Source organism: Electrophorus electricus, chromosome 8 (assembly GCF_013358815.1).
Source record: "Electrophorus electricus isolate fEleEle1 chromosome 8, fEleEle1.pri, whole genome shotgun sequence".
Lineage (NCBI taxonomy): Eukaryota > Metazoa > Chordata > Actinopteri > Gymnotiformes > Gymnotidae > Electrophorus > Electrophorus electricus.
The window spans coordinates 12,576,161-12,596,497 of record NC_049542.1 but is presented as its reverse complement, the minus strand read 5'-3'; the positions used below and the strand labels follow the sequence as shown (position 1 = coordinate 12,596,497).

At 37.0% G+C, this 20,337-nt stretch overlaps 2 protein-coding genes across 12 annotated transcripts; one reads left to right on the top strand and one right to left on the bottom strand.

Annotated features, from left to right (window-relative positions):
- The first annotated feature begins 949 nt into the window (after positions 1-949).
- Positions 950-19,832, top strand: LOC113572591 (formin-2-like). 9 transcript variants are annotated; one of them, XM_027002292.2, is made up of 4 exons: positions 17,464-17,550; positions 17,708-17,740; positions 18,567-18,605; positions 18,995-19,832. In XM_027002292.2, exon 4 carries the CDS (start codon positions 19,033-19,035, stop codon positions 19,723-19,725), a length of 693 nt encoding a protein of 230 aa, XP_026858093.2. In that variant the 5' UTR covers positions 17,464-17,550; positions 17,708-17,740; positions 18,567-18,605; positions 18,995-19,032; the 3' UTR covers positions 19,726-19,832. The 9 variants fall into 9 exon arrangements, with proteins under 9 accessions (XP_035385168.1, XP_026858095.2, XP_026858093.2 ...); XM_027002293.2 differs by lacking the exon at positions 18,567-18,605; XM_027002286.2 differs by having other exon boundaries at positions 18,002-19,832.
- styk1a (serine/threonine/tyrosine kinase 1a) lies at positions 8,026-17,336 on the bottom strand. Of its 3 annotated transcripts, none has more exons than XM_035529272.1 (10): positions 17,190-17,283; positions 13,805-13,860; positions 13,027-13,230; positions 11,044-11,274; positions 10,228-10,409; positions 9,838-9,918; positions 8,699-8,940; positions 8,575-8,615; positions 8,329-8,425; positions 8,026-8,236 (listed from the first exon to the last, which is right to left on the bottom strand). In XM_035529272.1, the coding sequence occupies exons 2-10, from the start codon at positions 13,857-13,859 to the stop codon at positions 8,041-8,043; spliced, it is 1,329 nt and encodes a 442-aa protein (XP_035385165.1). In that variant the 5' UTR covers position 13,860; positions 17,190-17,283; the 3' UTR covers positions 8,026-8,040. The 3 variants fall into 3 exon arrangements, with proteins under 3 accessions (XP_035385165.1, XP_035385167.1, XP_035385166.1); XM_035529274.1 differs by having other exon boundaries at positions 8,699-8,913; XM_035529273.1 differs by lacking the exon at positions 13,805-13,860 and having other exon boundaries at positions 17,190-17,336.
- Positions 19,833-20,337: the final 505 nt, after the last annotated feature.

The window sequence follows — 20,337 nt, the reverse complement described above, 5'->3', positions numbered from 1 at the left end:
AACCATTAATGGCTCACAAACCCTTTGTATACATAACATGATGTCATTTTTAAGGGTAGGTTTCAAAATTCCTATCCAAAGATACCTTCTGACACTAGATACCCTCCTTTCTAATGTTCTACCAAGTGACAGCCATTTTATATAATTTATTTCCAACACACCAGTTTCAACCTGTCAGTTAATTGGCATATTTGGTAGGTGTCTGACCAGTGAAATCACCAAACTACACTGGAGTCTGGCCCTCCAGGACTAGAATTTGGTGGCCCTGCTCTAGCCCTTCATTGACATGATATTTTTGAGTAAAATTCCACACTCAAGCCAGCATAGGTGCTGACATGTAAAAATCCTAGCTTGATGAGGTACCAGCTCAACACCAAACAACCATGACACTACATTGTCTGTGTTAATACTGTGTTGTGTGGTCCATCACTCAAATGAACATCTGGTCAGTGACAGTCCTAGAGTAGGAAATGTATTAGTGATGAATCAGATAACCCCTGATATGCATCCCTTGTTCCTTTGTGGCTGGTTCCTGCAGATTTTTTACCTGGCCTTTACCTAGTTTGAATTTGAGTGCCAGGAATAAGTATTGGGCTATAGAGAGGCTCACCAGCTGTACATGCCAACAGATGGATTACAGTTTGAAATTGTACACCTATGATGCACATACATTTTAAGTGTCTGTAATAAAGTGGCTCAAATAGATTTGGAACACAGAAAAAGGATGAGAGACATGAAAACATCTCTAACTGAATAGTAAATTAAAAAGAGATCAAAAGGCTTCTTCACATTCTCAGTTTGTGTGGAATAGTTGTCTGCCTGCCACTTAAGACATGCCACATATGATGGTGAGTGTTTGAAGCTCTGGGGTTGTTTTATGGTCTTCAAGGACCATAATGCTAACATAAACTAAAATTTGAAATTTATTCCTGTTTCCAGGTTGTCACAATTAGTCCCTCCCGTGTTCCGTGTTTTCCGTCTTGTGTTTTTTCAGTTTAGGGTTGTGTTGGTTTGTACTCTGTGTTTCCTAGCCCTGAGTTTTCCCTAACCTTGGTTAGAGCCAGCTTCCCTGTTTGCCTACGTGTATATTTATTTTGTTTACTCAAGTATCTCCGTGTTGGCTCTATGACCCTGAACTGCTTTAACAACTCTGATTTTGGATTTGCCCCTATTAAATCTCGTTCTTTTCGGCACGTGTCCACCTCCTTATCGCTCATTGTTACAGAATAAACAGCCAAACCAGGACTCAGCGAGAGTGCGAGACTCTAGGAGGTGGTTTCGCTGGGACAAAACTGGCTGTTTCCACACAGTTCGATTTTGTTACGTCTCTGCTTCACCAAACCAGAGACAGCAAAACGCCTGGCGCTGCGGGTACATGGGCATCTCATCATTCCTGGAAGAAGCAGAATTCCATAAATCTTGATAACGACGAGATCCCAGGTAAGCGCCAAGAGTCTACCTGTCTTGACTAATGCTGCAGCGGGGAGCGGCAAGCAGCGCAAGACGTGAGTAGGTGGAGTGAATGCGCAGATAACCCGTTTCTAGGCACTCGGTTGGTGCTCAAGCGCAAATGTGAGCTCCCCATAGCCCATGTGCGCTCTGAGAACTGCCTAGAGGGTTCTGTATCTGTGTGTTCCTCCAGGGTCAGCCCACCAGTGTCTTTGGCAATCCCGCAAGCCACCCAGTATGACCCTGTTTCCGGCGTGAGACACCGCACGTCCTGATCCTGGTCCTGTTCCCAGCATGAGAGACGCTGCCCATCCTGATCCTTGAATCAGATGTAGTTTACCAAATATTTTTAAATCCTTAGCATTTTAGGAAATCAGAACCAGAAGCTCCAGAATCCATGGTCCTCCAACATGGTTTCCTCTCAGGAAGTCACCTAACAGGTATTCTGTAGGGTTTGCGGCAACTGAAAAAGCTTGATTATATGATCTGAGTAAATATATTGTAGATCTCAATGAATGCTTTGTATCATTGTTCTGCTGAATGTTGCGTATAATATCAGACATCTACCACCATACTTCACAATGTGAAAAGCTTAGGTTTTTATATGCGTGACCATCCCTCTTTCATTTTCCCAGGTCAGCTCATGATGTTTGTGGCTTGAAAGCCCTCATCTGACAAGTCATTGCTCTAATATTTAGCTTTTAGTTTGCATAGAAAGTTAATGACTAAACTTTAAATGCCTCTGGCAAACATTTGCAACATTTGTCAGCATCAAGGCTGAATCGGCTGTTTTAAGAAGCAGAGTTATCTGGGTAAGGGTCAAATTGTCTTGTTAAATAACTCCTTGAGCCTGTTAACACCGTCATAAATATGCAGTCAATAGTAACTTTCAAACTGTTATTGCAGGTTTCTTTGACCTAGTTTTGGACTAAAATGTAATGTCTGGTGATTTACCTTTTTTGCAGTACTTGGGTAGGATGCTGTTTTTATCCGTTTCTTGTGATTGTGGACCAAATCAAAAGGATTTCCATTTTGTGTTAATGCTCCATCAATGTCTAGTTCTGAAGTGGATATTTGTTAATGGTCCAATCTGAGTGTCAACAGAACTAAAGTAGCGTGTGAGGCTTGTATGAACTGGTGATGCCACAAAGGGTAAGCTATTTTAAGCCTTTTTTTTCCCCTCCCCTAAATTTCCTTTCAATTTCCTTCTTTTGTTTCTTTAATGTTCAAACATTACTAACATGGCAATCAAGTCTTCTTTTGCCTGTTTATGCAGGTTTTTCTTCCAAATTGCCAGTCTCCTCATATAAAAAGTTCTCAGAGGGGAAACTGGTAATATGGCTTCCATGCCAAACACACACTTGAGCAAGATGTCCATATAATAGGCACAGCAAGAAGACAGCCCAGGTCTAACCTAAGAAAACAATATTTACAGTTTTTGATATTTCATGCTATTACTGAAGATGACTGTTTCTGTTTGTATGCTAAAACTCTGTAATTGGTATTCAGTGTAAAACTTTCAAATGGTTAACAGATATTCAGGTAACCTCAGGTGGATTACTTTAGTCTTGATATAGAAAGGTTGATAACTTACCCTTTGCTCATAGTAATGTCTTAATTCTGTAATCTCCTCAATGCTTTGATCTTCTGATCCTTGCAAGGAATTTGCCCGTGTCAGTCTGTGATGTTGATCCACATTAATGCTAGAGTACCCATTTCTAAGAGGTGTGTAATGTGTACAAGTGCACGCTCATATTTCAGTGGCTTCGGTTGGACACTGACAATAAAAACAGGTTGACATGGGCACTCAAAGTCCATTTTAAATCTATATGGAAAAACAAACAGCAGGCAGTGCATTCACAATGGTTGTCAATTTCATCAGCACTTCAGGCCCAAAGCTGGTATGATGCATCTTGAAAAAGTTTGTTCAGTTTTTGTTTGCTTTGTCTAAAAGTGCTGTCTGGTCTTATTACTGTTCAAAACAATGTTGGCTATGTGAAATTGTGTACATCGATACATGTATGATAAAAGAACAGCATGTTTGTGTACATATTCAAATGCCTGCTACAGTTCTAGTGCTTTGCTTGTATCCTGTGTCATTTTATGTGTGATAGTACTGATTGACTTTGTAATGCATTATGTGCTGATGGGCAACAACTGAACTCCAAAAATATTTGCCATTAAAACTGTGCATGTGTTAATGGAGTGAGACAAAGCAGAACATGAGTGCAAGTTATAATGATCTTTATTAAGAGTAATCAGTGAATATGGTCGAGGGTCAGAATACTGGTAGACAAAACATGTTAAGTGGAAAACAACTAAATTGGACAGAAAATCTCAAACTAAGGAACTCACAATACAATGCAACCCTTCCCAACAAAAACAGGAACACAGGTTAACAAAAGAACATGGCCCAGCTGCAGACAATAGGCAGAGAATACAAAACATAAGACAGGGCAGAAACAGAAATTTAGCTGAAATGAAAACTGACAATGAATAATAAACAGCCACATTATATTATAAATAACAATTACATAAGGGGTCTGAGTCAAGTAGGTGTCAGCAAAAGAGTATTAGTCTGGTTACCATAGCTACAGTCACTACTCACTTCATCGGCCTTCCTACTTATAACCACTAGTCACTTCATTCAGTGTGATGTATTGCTAACTATTCTTGTCTGCATATCAAGGCGTTTTCATTGCCAGCCATCTTTATGCCTCGGGACTGTTCCTGTGTTTTTGACATTACCGGTTTTTCTCTGTAGCTTTTCTGGTGTCTAATTTTGTTTTTGCTCCCAGGACTTTGCCCATTGCCTAGCCCCTTATTGTGCTCCTATTTTTATTAAAAATTCATACCTGCACACTGAGTGTTATTGGTGCCTCATCTCTGTGAGCCACTCTTGTTACACTACAGTGGAAAACACTAGAAAGAACATCATGTAAATGTGTAAATAAATAAATGCATCTTTGCACAGTCAGACTTTGGGGGGGAAAATGCAAATGTATGCATTACAGATTTATTCTAACAATGTTTGTTTGGTTTAAATTAGCCACTTTGTGATTGCAGTTGGAGCCAAACTTATTATATGCCATTGATTGTCTCCATATAAGGTTATGGAGCCATAGAATAGACAATTAGGGACTCAGAAATATATAAATATAACATCTTACCAGAACCTGGATCCCTACCTTGTTGCCTCATTTCACGGAGAACATCCAGAGAGGCCTGCTCCTTGTTGGCCTGGGAGACCACACTCCGGGTGGCTGGTGGGATTGTCAAGGGTGGGTTCTATCAGTGTAGGCCAGCCATTCAGCAGGAAGGACATGCCCACTCTTTTATATACCTACTCACTGCACCTTCCCTGGTCCCAATCACCAGTGTATTAAAGTTCCTCACCTATTCCTTGCTTTCTGTGTCACTACTTTAAGCCCACAGGTTCCTTACGTCACCGACGCACATTATCAAACTACCAAGCCACCTTCGGATCTTCATCAGTGCAAGGCTGTATTCTGAATTGTTTCTCTTTTATTTTTTGCCACTGTCTTGCAGCTTGTTCTTTTTTATTCTCATAAGACATGGAGAGTAAAGACTCTTTTCATTTATCCTCACCTCTTGTTCCCTCTGTACGCCTATGTCCCAAAGTAAATTCATTCCTCTGTTTTGGGTCTGTTCCTAAAGGTCTCAAATTGGCTGATCAAACTGTTGATTAAGAAAACTAACTGATACTTGTACAGTGTCATACTATAAGCCAATTTCAAATTTTCCCTTTATTTCTAAGCTCATGGATCTTAGGGTGTAGCACAACAGTTAAAATGTTTCCTGACAGGAATCAAATACAAGAATCAAGCCTCATCACAATACTAAGACTGCACTAGAAAAGTGGTAAATTATTATTACAGCCATTGGACCATGGCTGCATCTCCTTGCTTGTACTACTAGAGGTCAGTATTCCCATAGGGACAACATGAAACTTAAGCCGGGGCAGTGTTATCTTAGTGGTTAAGGCACTTGACTTGTAATTGGAAGGTTGCTGGTTCAAGCCCCACTGCTGCTATATTGCCACTGTTAGGCCCCTGAGCAAGGCCCTTAACCCTCAATTACTCGTATTGTACTCAGTCATAATTGCAAGTCTTTGGATAAAAGGTGTCAGCTAAATGCTGTAAAATAAGATGCCAACTACAGATTTCCAGTAACTCACCTGGTAGAGCATGGTGGTAGTACCAAAAATGATAGGGTCAATTCCCAGGAAGCACACTTACTATCATACAGATATGTATGAAAGTTTCTATGGACAGACATGTCCTGACACATGTTATAAATATACTGTCACTCATGATACATAAAACTAACCTGTGCCTTTATTTACACTTGCCTCTTAACAATGTACCAGACATTTGATTTTAACACACCTGTTTTCCTTTTTTTATGTGTGCATTTCTATGACAGTCTGCGTTGTTAGCATTGACACTCTCACTTTAACAGACAACAACAAAACACTATATGGTAAATGAAACTTTATAAAAGTGTGTGTGGAGGGGGAGGGGGTCTAGGAGAGAGAGGTGAGTAGTTTCCCCTTGAAAAAATAGGAAATACTACTGGTACTAATAATATTTATTATTTATTTATTTAGTATTTGCTCACAGATACAGGTCACTTGCAATTCTGAATATGAACTGTCAAGATTGCGGAAAAAAATCTGTCAAGTCTCGAACAATGAGACTTGTAATGTGAACATAGCCTTTGAAGAGGTCACATACATGTCTGATAGCTGTAATCCAGATCATGCATCAGAATTATGTTTCATCTTTTTAGTGGAATTGACACCACTAACTGATTTTTCTGCAGATTAAGTAAGACAGGGGTGATTCACTTATTTTTCTCTCAAATGGTATAGAAACACTTTGTAGTGTAGAAAAGTATAGAAACACTTTTAAAGCATAGAAACACTTTAGAAACAGTGAAGACTTCATTAAGGTTTTAGGTTGATAATATAAATATACAAAAGAACATGTCATTTGCATTTCTTTTGGCAGACTGTCTGCAAATATGATTGCTTTCCAAGGTAAGAATCATTCCAGTTGTTAAGGCTGAATCATTAACATTGTAGCCACTCTTTGTTAAGATGAACAACTTAAGGGAGGGGGATGTTGGGCTGTGAATCGCCTCCATATTCAGGCTGCACTGTGTGCATTATAAGTGCCACACTAGCATCTGTTCCACCACTGAATCCATTTTCATGTCTTTCTTAAAAACCAGGTATATCACAAATATGAACTTTTTTCTTTGGAAACAAAACAGATGAACAAGATATTCATCTTAAAGCAAATATCACAGTTTATGCTGCAACAAGTCCTCAAACCTGTCAGTAGAAACTGGTAAATTATGTATTCAGGTAGATTTAAGGGACTCATTGAACAGGTATGTTTATGCACAGCAACTGAAATTCAACAGCTAATGCCACATGTTATGATTACAGTTCTATAGGTACAGTTCTATAGTAGAAAATTCAGTGGTGCATGAGATGGTGCAAAACATGGAGTTATTCACACTTTCACTTGGTAGCTAGAATCTTGTATTACAGCAAAACTCCATCCCCCATAGTTGTGATGCCCCTGACTGTATTGTGTCTGATAAAATCATTTATATTGGAGTTTTATTTATTATTGCAAGCATTAGGTAAATTAAGCAATATCACACTCTAGTTCATGCTTATGATTGAATAGTATCCATGCTGGTAATCAATATAGCAGCATGTGGTTTGGCTTTGTACAAAAATTCTACAAGTGCCCTTTAGTTGTTCAGAATTCAAAAGCGAATTCAGAATTTAACTCAAATATTATTTGTGGAAATATGTTCATCTTTGCAGCGCAAAGTTTGTTATAATTTAAGATATATAGATTGTTAATGTAATAATGGTTAATAGAACAAATCTGTAAAGTGGAGGCATACATGTATAGTTAAAAGTTCCAGTGATGCTATACTCATAGAATGTTTCCTGTCCAATCAGAACTATTGTTTTAATGTTCTTTATCAGTCAACTATTTATTTACTTATAACTGACATGACTGTTAGAATAAAAGCCTATTGAAATATATATATATATATATATATATATATATATATATATATATATATATATATATATATTTCAATAGGCTTTTATTCTAAGTCAAACTCATTCACAGCAATATAAGAAATTCTAGTTTGAATTGTTTCTGGAATTGTGTGTTTGTGTGTCTATCTTTTACGTACAGTGAGTTTGAGCAATAGTGATTTTTTTTCTAACAATCAAAAATATATATATTTTTTTGTTTTACAAAAAAATTGATGTATTTTTTAACACAGTGGAATGTTTACATCAAGTTCAATGCCACATCAAGTTGCAGTATAGCACTGGGGCTAGATCAGATCCGCTCATCTTACCCAATTTGTATTTTACTTATGACGTTTAGGTGGTGCTAGATTTAGAATACAAAAATATGATAGATCATTCTCATGTACTGAATACTGCTTAATCAATGTTAATCAATATATATATATATATATATATATATATATATATATATATATATATATATATATATATATATATTAGAGAAAAGCATAGTTGTAACGCTCTCCATAGCCCGCTTCCCGCATGTACTTTTCCATGTCTATTGGCTCAGGCACTCGTAGCATTACCCTGTCATTGGCTCTCCTCCCCCCTTGCTTGAGTTTTGAAATCAGATCAGTCAGAGTAGGTCGGTCCTGTGGTCTCCACTGACAACAGGCCTTCATGTTGGAGTATCTAAGCGTTTATAGATATTACAGCAATATAAGAAATTCTAGTTTGAATTCTGTTTCTAGAATTGTGTGTTTGTGTGTCTATCTTTTACGTACAGTGAGATTGAGCAGTTTGCTGGTCTCTGTAGGGATTTTCCCCTCTGTAAGTGTTGCAGGAGTTCACAAGCCATGATTTTGGGGAAGGGTGGTTCACCTGTGAATGAAAGAAAATTAGTAACTCATGTTAAGAACCCCAAATTCTTATAGGAGATTTGAAAATTTAACTTTGTATTAAACAAAATGAAAGTTGAGATTCATACATGGAGGTTCAAAATCTGAAATGACTATTTGAAATAAACTCACCAAATGTCACCATTTCGTATAGCAAGATGCCAAATGACCATCTGCATGTGAGAGAAAAAAGATTAATATGGCCATATACCCAAAACCTAAAGTCAATAAACAAGATTACTCTAGCTCCACTCACATATCACTGCTGTGACTAACAGGGCGATGAGCTAACACCTCTGGAGCTTGCCACTTCCTCATCTCCATTACTTCGATTTCTGCTGAAGAACCTGCCTCCATCCTCCTGTGGAATGCTGGGCCGAATCCCCATAGCTTCACAGACAGGTCTTGACCAACTAGGACACTCCGTGCCCGAACATTTCCATGGGTACAGTTCTTGCTGTGCAGAAACTCCTGTTTCCAGATAAGTATGTTGTAAAACTGTAATACGGCCATAATGTGATATTGTGATAGAAAGAGGCTTTGACATCATAGGCCGGAAAACTGTTATCTTACTATAATAAAAAAAAAGCAATGTAAACAATAGGCTCTGATTAGATGAATTGTCAACTGAGGAGCCATGAGCAAAAATGATCCAGAAAAGGAAAAAAGACTTGGTAGTCACTAGATCAATAACCTCTTGATGGCCATTATTTTGCAAAGCTGGTTGATTACCTATAAAGTTGTCCATCAGACTGGGAGCCCAATATTTTTTTAGCTATGGTGACAGGGGACACATTTGAAGAAGGTAACTGAACTACGCACTATAGATTATTGCCATTAAAAGAGGAATTTTAGTTGCATAAGATGAAGAATGCTAATGCAAAATGCTGATTTTCTGAGCAACAACTTAGCACTTAAAATAAAGAACAGTAAGGAACCATCATCTGTCAAAGTATTTGCCTGGAAATATCATATAGCCAAATGAGAGTTTAAAGGTCTATGCTAAATTTCACTCTGGTGCTCTGGAATGGTAGGTGATTTTGTGGGAATTAATTAATGAAGTACTTCACCCAAAGTCATTTTTTTATAACACAATATATACTTTTAAACATTTATCAATGGCAAAACTTTAGCTTTGGTAATATTTAAACAAATTTTTTACTACACTTAAATCCATGCAAGATAAAACTACCTGTCATTTGCAGTGCGTTTTATTAAGAATGGCCAACGATATCTCTTAAAAATGCTTTGATCTTTATCACACTTTTGTACATCTTAAGATGCTACTATTCAAGTAGTATGTTTGTATCATATAACAGTGTTCTTAAAACATGCCTACATTAAAGTATCACTGTTAAATAAAGTAAACATTACCAGATGTGAATAAGCACTTACCAAAGCTGAGGCGATATGTCCTCCCATAATGAAAATTTGTTTCTCTGTTATGTTGCATGTAGCTGTCCTGTGTGCATGTTCCTGTGGGGTAGATAGAGTAAATGCAAATAATTGAATGCAAACAGTGATTGGACAAAGATAATAACAGCAGTGTACATTTTGGAATGCGATTTGTCATCAGCAAGTGCTTCATTTTGAAGGACCTCTGTCTGAAATGTTTTGTTTCACTGGAAACTATATATATATATATACACACATACATACATGCATACATACACACACACACACACACACACACACACACACACACACACACACACACACACACACACACACACACACACACACACACACACACACACACACACAGACACACGTAGCATACTACACCTGTCTGTATCTCCATAAGAACCCTAGCAGGTCTCTGTTGACTAGTTCCTCCATCACCATAATCAATGGTGGCCCCACTGTTACAGGCCCAAGCAGAAGGGGCAAGCATGGGTGGGGCCCCAGGTCAGACAAGAAGTGGGCAAAGCCCAAGAAGGCCTGGTGCTCTTTGGTATTGGCTGTAGCTTTGGCAGAGAAAAATATTAGAAATAAGGATGACTATGTGTAAAGTGTGTGTAAGGTTTAAAAAAAAAAAAGTGAATAACATATTTGTAATTATTCATTCATTTTCAAGGAAAATCTTTGCTGTTGCACTTTGACCAGGAACTACTATTTTATTGATACATTTAGAATTTTTGTCACATACACCAGCTCTGTAGGAAGTCTTTCTTTAGAGTTCAACTTTATAGACATTCTGTAATAAATGTTCACAAATGTGTTGTTTTTATAATTACTGTGTAACCAAAAGTTGCAATGGAAAAAGTTGCATTTTCTAGCCCGACTTGTCCATCAGACAAACTCCCTTTGGCCAGAACTCTTCTCAGTGAACCTAACTGTTTTAGCTCAAAACTGGTACACCACAAAAATACCATTAAACTATTAAGGGTGAATGATATATTTACTCTCATCCAAGGTTATTTACTGATGTTTTCTCTATGTAGTAGGCTTTACTTGACACAAATATTCTTTTCCTACCTGATTTACAAAACAGGATGAGGTTTTTTTTAAAGGACTTTAGGTATGTTTTATATTGCTATTCAGGGATTAGAACTCTTATCAAACTTATTTCAGTTGTCTCTTATCTAACCATGTTTGTACCTTTGAGCACTCGTAAGATGACTGCCCTCTGGTCCTTAATGGCATGGTAGAGAGTTACACTCTTATTGGGGTGCACTGTGAAGGAGAGGGTCAGTGGGGTGATTTGCTGAAAGGAGCCATGTTGTATCTCAGTAGACATCTCAGTAGACATCTGTGGCCAGGGCCTGTCATTCTGTGTTTGAGCTGTTATAGGTACAGCCTCAGACTCCAATGGGTTGAGCTCTGGAGGGGCTGTTAGTAATCATGTGGAAAAGAGAAAAGCAAAACAGAAGCAATTGAAGAAGTTGCAATAGTCTTAGATGTGTACTAATGTATGTATAAAATGTATACTAAATAAATATATACATTTATTATATTTAGAAAAACCTGTATTTTCTATTTTCTAAATTATTATACTGTATATAAACCTAATGTTAAATGCAACTGCATAAATAGAATAATAAAGTACCAAACAAAAAATAAGGCTTTAAAGGAGGTAAACAACCACCACCACCACAATCTTACCATCAATACCCTGCAAGTGCTGTCTGCTGCTGCGGTGCTGTCTGAGTGTATGGTGGTGATTGTGTGCTTGTTGACTGTGTGTTGTTACAGCTTTGGCTGTCATAGGAACAGCCTCATACTCCAAGGGGTTTAGCTCTGTAGGAGCTGTTATGTATCAAGTATGAAACAGAATAATACATAAAGTACACAACAGAAAATAAGGCTTTATTTCATGGAGGTAAAATTAATTAAATGTGTCGAACTGTCTCTCATCTCTATGCTTATTGAAGACAAAGCTACTGAAAACATGAGGACCAACTAATTTTAAAGGACTGGGATGAGGCCCCATCATTTTAGATTTAGCCAAAGCTTAATTGCAAAAATTTTAGCTCTAAAATCTACATTTCTGGATTCATTGCAAGGTCTTATTTGTTTTTTGAACTTTAATGGTCTGGCACCATCTTATATCACCGATCTAGAACACAATACCACTTACATCTGCAAGTCAATTATGCTTGGGTGTGCCATGGTCTCAAATATTGCTGCTTCTGTGCAAAATTCATAAAATTGATTTCTAATACACTTGTCATGACTTTTTTTTGACAAATCTGACCAGTCCATTAGTAAAAGTGTCCTTTGTTAAAGTGTTTTGTGTGAAAGTAAGCTAGTATAGCATATATATATATATATATATATATATATATATATATATATATATATCACACACACTTTATTACTTTATTCGTTACTTTATTAAATTTATATATTTGACTCCTTTTACGACCCAAACCCTTTGGTAAACTTATTTCAAACACTAAATCAGGTGGTTCACATGAGTAAAGGTATGTTTTCAGATGAAATATGATACATTTTTAAAATTGAACCTCATATTTTCAGGTTTATGGCCATATTATTTCTTTATGCTGTGCTCTAGGTCAAATGGTACCTCAGTAGGAAGAAAGCTGAAATTGGTCTGAACATTTTGATATGAAACATATAGGTATCATGCTATAAGTAAGAACCTTTAAAGTGAATTTAATAACATATGCAAAAACAATAAAAAAAGAAATTGCCCTTAGAGTTGGGAGGGGCAATTTATCTAACCTCTTATCTAACCTCTATATTAACCTATAGGCTATTTATTCCAACTATTGACAAAATTGAAAGGGCAGATTCCACAGATTCAAGAAATGTTTGAAAAATATTTCTTATTGAAAAGATGAAAACATCACAAAACATAAAAAATGCACTGGTGCACCCCTTGACCACCAAGGGTTAAATCTGATTATATATAACAGTTACTGGAATTTTTTGTATACTACAATAAGATTTGCACAACTTACTAGACAGTGCTTGGACCCTGAGGATTGCCGCTTGTGACTATATTTATTATTATTACACTTCTAGTTCTCATTTTGTATGTGTAGGACTAGTGACAACATCTAAGAAAACAAATAAAACAGCTAAGAGAAATTCCTAATAGAAGAACAGCAATCTTACCTTCAATGCCTTGCAGGTGCTGTCTGTTGCGATGGTGATGTCTGGGTGCATGGTGGTTGTGTGTTTGATGTTTCTGTGTTGTTACAGTCTGAAAATCTTTCTTAGACCTCAGTCTCAATAGACACAGAGCAAGCAGGGTACTCAGGAAAGCCACTAGCAGTAGTACTGGAACCACAATGATTTCTTTTTCGTACTCTCGTACCACTGACAGAGAGGATGGAAAACGTGGTAGATAGGAATTTTGATTTCACTTTAATACTTTAAACCAAACATATCACATAAACTACATCAAAAATACATTTTCAGCTTCATTACACTGGGCCAAGCCTTGATCACTCAATCTGAAACTATCTGTCAAGCAAAATGGCAGTGACATTCCAGCAAGATGTCATAGTAAATCCCTTGTCAGGTGATATTTTATGCTAGTTTCTATTTCTATGCTACTAGTCTTACATACAGTAAATCACAGGATGTATTAAACATTAACTTGTGTGGTATGTGAGCTTTGATCACTTCTCTTACATTAGAAAGAATTTGGAGATTTCTGACAAAACATCACAGAAGGCTAAAACTCCAAAAGGACTTAAAGAGCACTGGAATCAATGCCAATCAGTTCAATTTCAGTTCAGGCAATTATATTACGATGGATTTTAGCCAGATCTTTTTCTGAGGTGATAAATTTCTTCTGAATTGGAGGGACTGAAACCAAATCCCCTTATAGGAAGGACAGAAGGAACAGGAAGTAGACAATGATAAGAGAAGAGAAGCAGCTGCTTACCACATATCCTGTCCCCTGAATCACAGAGGCTTGTTACATTAGATGAATTGGACATGCTGTCAGAAGAAAGCAACTCAGTATCACCATCTGATAATGAGATTGGTTGGATACTTCTGCCAAACATTGAATTATAATTAGGCATGGGAACTAAGCAAGCTACTCATCATGAGTGGCCGGACGCAGCATGACAGGAATTTGGGACCCCTCTCAGAAAAAGCCAGATATAGAAGTTTGGAGAGACCGTGTATAGCAGTCATTAATCTAACACACTGCTATTTGGACCTGGTGCCTGATTTTGTAAAAGGACCACTGACTTGCATCTGTCAGACAGACTGGAAATTACTGCTACAAATCATAACTAATTTTATTTTCAGTGAACTTCAACACTTGTTTGCAAAGTTTAATGTTTGGACCACAATATCTTTCTTGGTTTGTAATGGATTTAAAATAACACTGTTATTAAAATTAAAATGCAAATGTAAGTAAATTTATCATTGAAAATTCCCAACTTTTTTAACCTAATGAACAATAGTGTTAAGTTTGATTTTATACAGCATCCAATTTCCTCACTTGAGGCTCAAGGTTCAGGTCATTTTAGATTTGGTTCTTAAGTCTTCAGAGGATTTACAATTCTTGTATAATACTGCTTTTACTGTTTACTGTAATCATTTTGTTTTGTTTTTTTTTTGTTTTTGTTTTTTTTTTGTTTTTTTTTTTGCAGGACTCAATATTTATGTGAAAATATATCAATTTACATGTAGGTTATATACTACAAGCATAAATTTCTCATGCAGTGCAAATGCCCACATGTGCATGTCTAATATTTGGACACAACTGGCCAATGAATCTTGTCCTCTCTTAGAAAACCACAGCCCTGTAGGTAGGGCTGTACAACTAGTATGTCAGAAAATACACATTCCAAGTAAGTTCAAATTTAAATAAAATGCCTGTTTCTGTCAGAACACTATAATAGAGTTCCTATCTATTATAATCGCTAATTGTGGCAGGAGTATTCTTACTATAAATATAAATTACATAGAGTATAGTGCTGTTTACTTGTTCCAGTCTGGTCAGAAATAAGATGTTTTCTTTTTTTTTTTAATTGATGAGTAGACTTCATGACAAGATGATCAGCTCAGATGATCTACTTAACATATATATATATATATATATATATATATATATATATATATATATATATATATATATATATATATATATATATATATATATATATATCTGACCATATATATAATTACCTTTGACAGATCTAAATATCTCATTCTTAAATATGCAAATATATTTAAGTAAAAATAATTGGTCATTTGATACTCAGTATACTCTCAGGACATTTGACACGAAAGATCATCATTTTTTATTACATTGTCTTGAAAATTGTGTTGCAACTCTGGTCCTATTCTGAACTGCTTCCTGGTACTACTTTTAGCTAGAACATGATGGACATGCAAATCATTCTCAAATAACCTTCAAATATCAGAAGATGTAGTGTTTTACAAGGAGCAATTCTTGGTCCTTTTCTATTTATATATACTTCCACTTTGTGAGCCTGGTGTCAGCTTCCCCAGTTACACAAATGACACAATTGACACAACTGACAGATGACAAAGTCTCTTCTACTACTGCTTGAATCCTGACTAAAAGAAAAAGAAAAGTTCAGAAAATAGCACTGTATGCTAAATTCAGTTCTATTTTCTAAGATTATGTTTAAAATTATTTTACTGCTTTTAAAAACTTTTTGACTACCATCAATTATATTGCTGATTATTTTGTCAAAATATGCTAAGACATGCTCTCAGGCCTTTTAATCTATGACATGCTCCAAAGTTAAGCATAAGAAAGTCAGAGAGGCTGCTTCCTGTAATATGCTGTCACAATATGGTACAGCATTTTATATATATTCTGCTTTATCAGTTTCTGTGACTCATTGGATGTTGATATTTTATCCGTTAAATAATATTGTAGTTTTACATTTTTCAAAATGTATTATGATTGTTTTAATTTACTTTTTCATTTTTTAAATATATTCTTTGTCTTCTTCTTCTTCTTCTTCTTCTTCTTCTTCTTCTTCTTATTATTATTATTATTATTATTATTATTACTACTACTACTACCTGTATATTGTAAAACATTTTGAGTGTTTATTATATAAAAATACAGTATGAACTGAATCAGATCATTTTGTACAACTGCCATGTTATATATGCAATGTTTCTGGAATATGAATCCCTTACAGAACATTTCTTATTTTCATTCAGTTGTGTGGTTTGGTGACCCAAAGGTAATTACAATATGCTTGCATATATATATATATATATATATATATATATATATATATATATATAGCAGGCCTATTCAAGTCAATGGGGTGAAAGTGTTACAGTTCCTCTCATCTGCCTCACCCCGCACCCTCCCCCATCTCCTGGGCAACAGCAGTAGCATATGCTGCAACTCTCAGTAAACCAGGGGAACAAGACCCAAAACAAAAACCAGCTCATCAGGAAATGTGATGAATCTCAAAATACTCCTATGGTCTAGTGATAACATATGCTCACAAATGTTATGCAATTAATAAGGTAGGAGAAATGTTAAATGGCATTCCTTATATACATATATTGCATAATCTAGGTTTTATTGAACATAAAATATAAAAAATTTGGTTGGGTGATGTGAGCAGTGTGTTCCCTCCAAAGTTTAAATGAAACATTGTCCACTGACATTACATAGAGTAATTTCATATTACATACAACATGTAACATTATTACATATCTCATGGTATGTGGCATTGCAACATTTTAAATGTTTTGTATTGTGCAAACCAACAGGCATTCCACTTATTTCTCCAGCACTTGCTATACCATCACACCTTTCTACACAGCTTAGTCATTCTGAAATGTACATTTTAAAGCACATTTGTTTTGGTCTACCTTCATCTCTGTCTCTTACACAACCTGTTTATCTGCATTGCTGCCTCAAGCATAGACATGGTGACATGTTAGAATGAGAATGCTCATGAATACACACCCACACATATACACACACAGAGAGAGTACTGTTCATCACATAAATGAAATACCAACAAAAGCAAAACTATATTAATAATTGGATCCTTAAGACACCAGGATTCTAACATATTTAAAAGCCATTCAAAGAATTAAACATTTTAACTCCTTGAATAGAGTACACTATAGTATATTCTTTCGTTTGTAAGCCTGTGTTATGCCATTAGTGAATGTGTAATTCTTTAGACTGTAACTAACAACTTCTGCAAATCAGGACCTTGAGTTATCCTATATGAATTTCAATTAATTATAGTGCATATAGTAAAATAAGAATATTATATTACTAGTGTCAGAAGTAAACTTACATTTCATCCTCTGTAGTAAAGAAGTAAATTTCATCTTCTTATGCTCTCTTTCCACAATGCTTGCTTTTATCGGGATATTTTAGAATATGTTCCATCATAGCCAGCTGTACTTCTTTGTCAAAATATTATCCACCACTGTTTTTACCTTGTGTGAAGCTGTTCTCACTATCAGTCACAACCTTTTTTTTGTCCTTCTGTTTTCTCTCCTCAAAGTAAGCCCTGCCCTAACCTCTGTTTCCTCCTCACCATACCTGTTTCTCTCTTATCCGATCCTTACTGATCTTATTCTTGTATTCTAATATAATGTTATAAATGATTTGAAACTCACACGCAAGAGTGATCTTCAGGTTGTTAATATGGAGTAAGTTTAGTATAACAGATATCAGGTTCTGTCATTGTCTGCTCCCATGGGCATTGCAGTTTCCAAGGCATTAATGTGCTTTTGTTTTCATTCATGGTTTAGTTTTATCCCTACTTTGTCTGATGGTTTGTGTATCTCTGTCCGTCCTTGTGTCCAGCTCTCCAGTCTCATTTTCAACTAATCATCATATGTATGTATAACCCTTATTTTCCTACCTTAGTTGTTGGTGATTGTGTTTGTATGGCCCTTCCTAGGTTCTGTGATTTCCATTTTTGTATCCATGTTGTAATAGAGAGATAGATATTATCCATGTAAAAATACAGGTGTAAATGCCCCTGTCATGCTCACGTAACAGAGCAATCCCTGTTTCCCTGGCTACCTGACCACTTTCATATTTTCCTGTTCTTTTCTGTTTCTATGGTTCCCTGTCTCCTCCTCTTATTATCTCAAGCTGTTCCTTCTTTGTCTTTCATGAGTTATCCTATTTAAGCTTTGTACCCTCATCTCTTGTTTGCTGGTCATTCTTTTTGTCTGTCGTGCTCTCTTCTCTTTGCTTTTTACTACCTGCTTTTTACTAGTTATACTACCCCTGTCATTACACACAAGTATTGCCCTGTTTCTCCTTTGGCTTCATATGTCTCCCTGTAACTCTCTAGCCTTCCCTTTAGTTCTGTTTCCTGTTACCTGTGTTTTCTGTTTTAAGATAGTTTGTCATTTGTCTACACAAGTATTCTGATTCAGCATATTCCCCTTCTTTTGTGTCATGCTTGTTTGTTTAAATGTATGCTTTGCTGTTATTCTTCTGTTAGTTTTTCATTTTGGTTTCCTTTAGTTTTTGTTTTCTCCTGTTGATGATCATCTCCTTCCCATTAGCCTGTTAGACTTTTGTTTATTATGTTAGTCAATTATATTCTGTGTGTTTTGTTCCTCTGGTTGTTTGTTGTTTATATTAAATTCACTAATCACTTGTTTTATCCTGTATGTTTGTTTCCTTGCTCTTGTTTTGGATTTTCTAGATCTTTTCACCTCCAATACTCTACACTCCCTCATCTGAGGTGATTTTACTTAATGAATATGTTTGTCCTCAGCTTCTCATATCTTATAGAATGACCAGTCAACTTAGAATACCTAGGTAGTACCTAGCAAGTACTCATTTCTCTGGTAAGTGGTCACTTTGCTGTGAAGAAGAATCCTCTCAGCAAGAACACACCAGACAGATCATCTCACTTGGCACTATGAGGACAATGAGCTCTCGAGGCAAGGCAGGTCCAAGAGGTTGAGACTCCGAGTATGAGCTCATACTCTACAAGTCACAATGGCAGCATCAGGAGTACATGGCTCATAGGGCAGGAAAGGCCCAAGGATGTGAATGCCTCATGTCTCATGTTGGCAGGTTGTCAGCATTACATAGCCAAGGCAACTTTCTCTGTGCATCATGTTGCAGATGCCACTATACCACTAGATCAGCTGCCTGAGGCCACCATGCCACTAGAGATTGCTCCGGCCCCTGGCATGGAAGATGCCCCACCCAGCGGTGAGTCTATTCTGGTTACCGGCATTGAGGGCACCATACAGCCCATTCCTGAGGCCGCAGCTAGGGGCAAGACTGTGGCTCTTAAGGCCACCCAGTTGGCCTCTCAGTCAGCCACAGTGTTCTTACCCTGTAGCAATCCTATCCCAGTGGCTGTCTCCATGTCCACCAGCATATCCATGCCTACTCCAGCAGCAGCTGCACCTCTGGACCTACAGCCAATTTCTCTTCCCGGCCTGGAAAACTCCAGCCTCCCAGTTTCTGTTCCCATCACGGAAGATGCCACAATGCCAGTTCCTGTTCCCGGCATTGTGGACACCATTCAACCAGTTCCGGTTCCTGTGCCTCCAGACCCCAGGATGAAACTCATGGGCCAGCCTCCAGATCCCACCGCTGTGCCTCCAGTCCTGCCAGATCCACCACCAGCTGCAGCCCTGCTTCCGGACCTCTCAGACTCACCTACTGCAGCAATGCCTCTGGACCTGCCATACCCACTGCCAGCCGCAGCCATGCCTCCATATCTGCCGGATATTCCTTTGGCTGTCATGCTCTTTTCTCTTCGCTTCTTGCTGGGTTACACTATCCCTGTCAGCATACGCAAGTATTGTCGTGTTTTTGCTTTAGCGTCATATGTCTGTCTGTAACTCTCTAGTCTTCCCTTTAGTTCTGTTTCCTGTTACCTGTATTTTCTGTTTTAGTATAATTTAATTTGTCTACATAAGTATTCTGATTCAGCATATTCCCCTTCCTTTGTATGTCATGCTTGCTTGTCTTAAGTTTTGCTGTTACTCTTCTGTTAGTTTTTCCTTTTGTGTCTTGATTTCTTTTAGTTTTTGTTTTCTCCTTTTGATCATCCCCTTCCATTAGCCTGTTAGTCTTTTGTTTATTACGTTAGTCAATTCTCTTCTGTGTGTTTCTGTTTCTATGGTTGGTTGTTATTCATATTAAACTTGCTAATCACTTCTGTTATCCTCTCTGTCTGTTTCCTTGTTCTTGTTATGGCTATTCACAATCTTTCTGTCTCCAATACTCTACAGTCCCTCATTTCAGGCAATGTTACTTCACACACGTGTTTGTCGTCAGCTTCTCATATGTTACATAACCTAAGATGCTTTTAAAATAGATTCACACAAACCACTTAAAGAGGTGTTATGAGACACATTTTAGCCAGATGTTATGGTAGGGTAAGTGCATCCACATCTATAAGCCACATTCAACAACCAGAACCCAATTTAATACATCACAATGCACATGAT

Coding starts and splice junctions, on each gene's coding strand:
- LOC113572591 (XM_027002286.2), top strand. CDS start 18,841: ATGAGCTCATACTCTACAAGTCACAATGGCAGCATCAGGAGTACATGG.
- styk1a (XM_035529272.1), bottom strand. CDS start 13,859: ATGTCCAATTCATCTAATGTAACAAGCCTCTGTGATTCAGGGGACAGG. Junction 13,231..13,804: donor TTCAGGGGACAGGATATGTG/GTAAGCAGCTGC, acceptor CCTCTCTGTCAG/TGGTACGAGAGTACGAAAAA. Junction 8,616..8,698: donor GTTAGTCACAGCAGTGATAT/GTGAGTGGAGCT, acceptor TCTCACATGCAG/ATGGTCATTTGGCATCTTGC.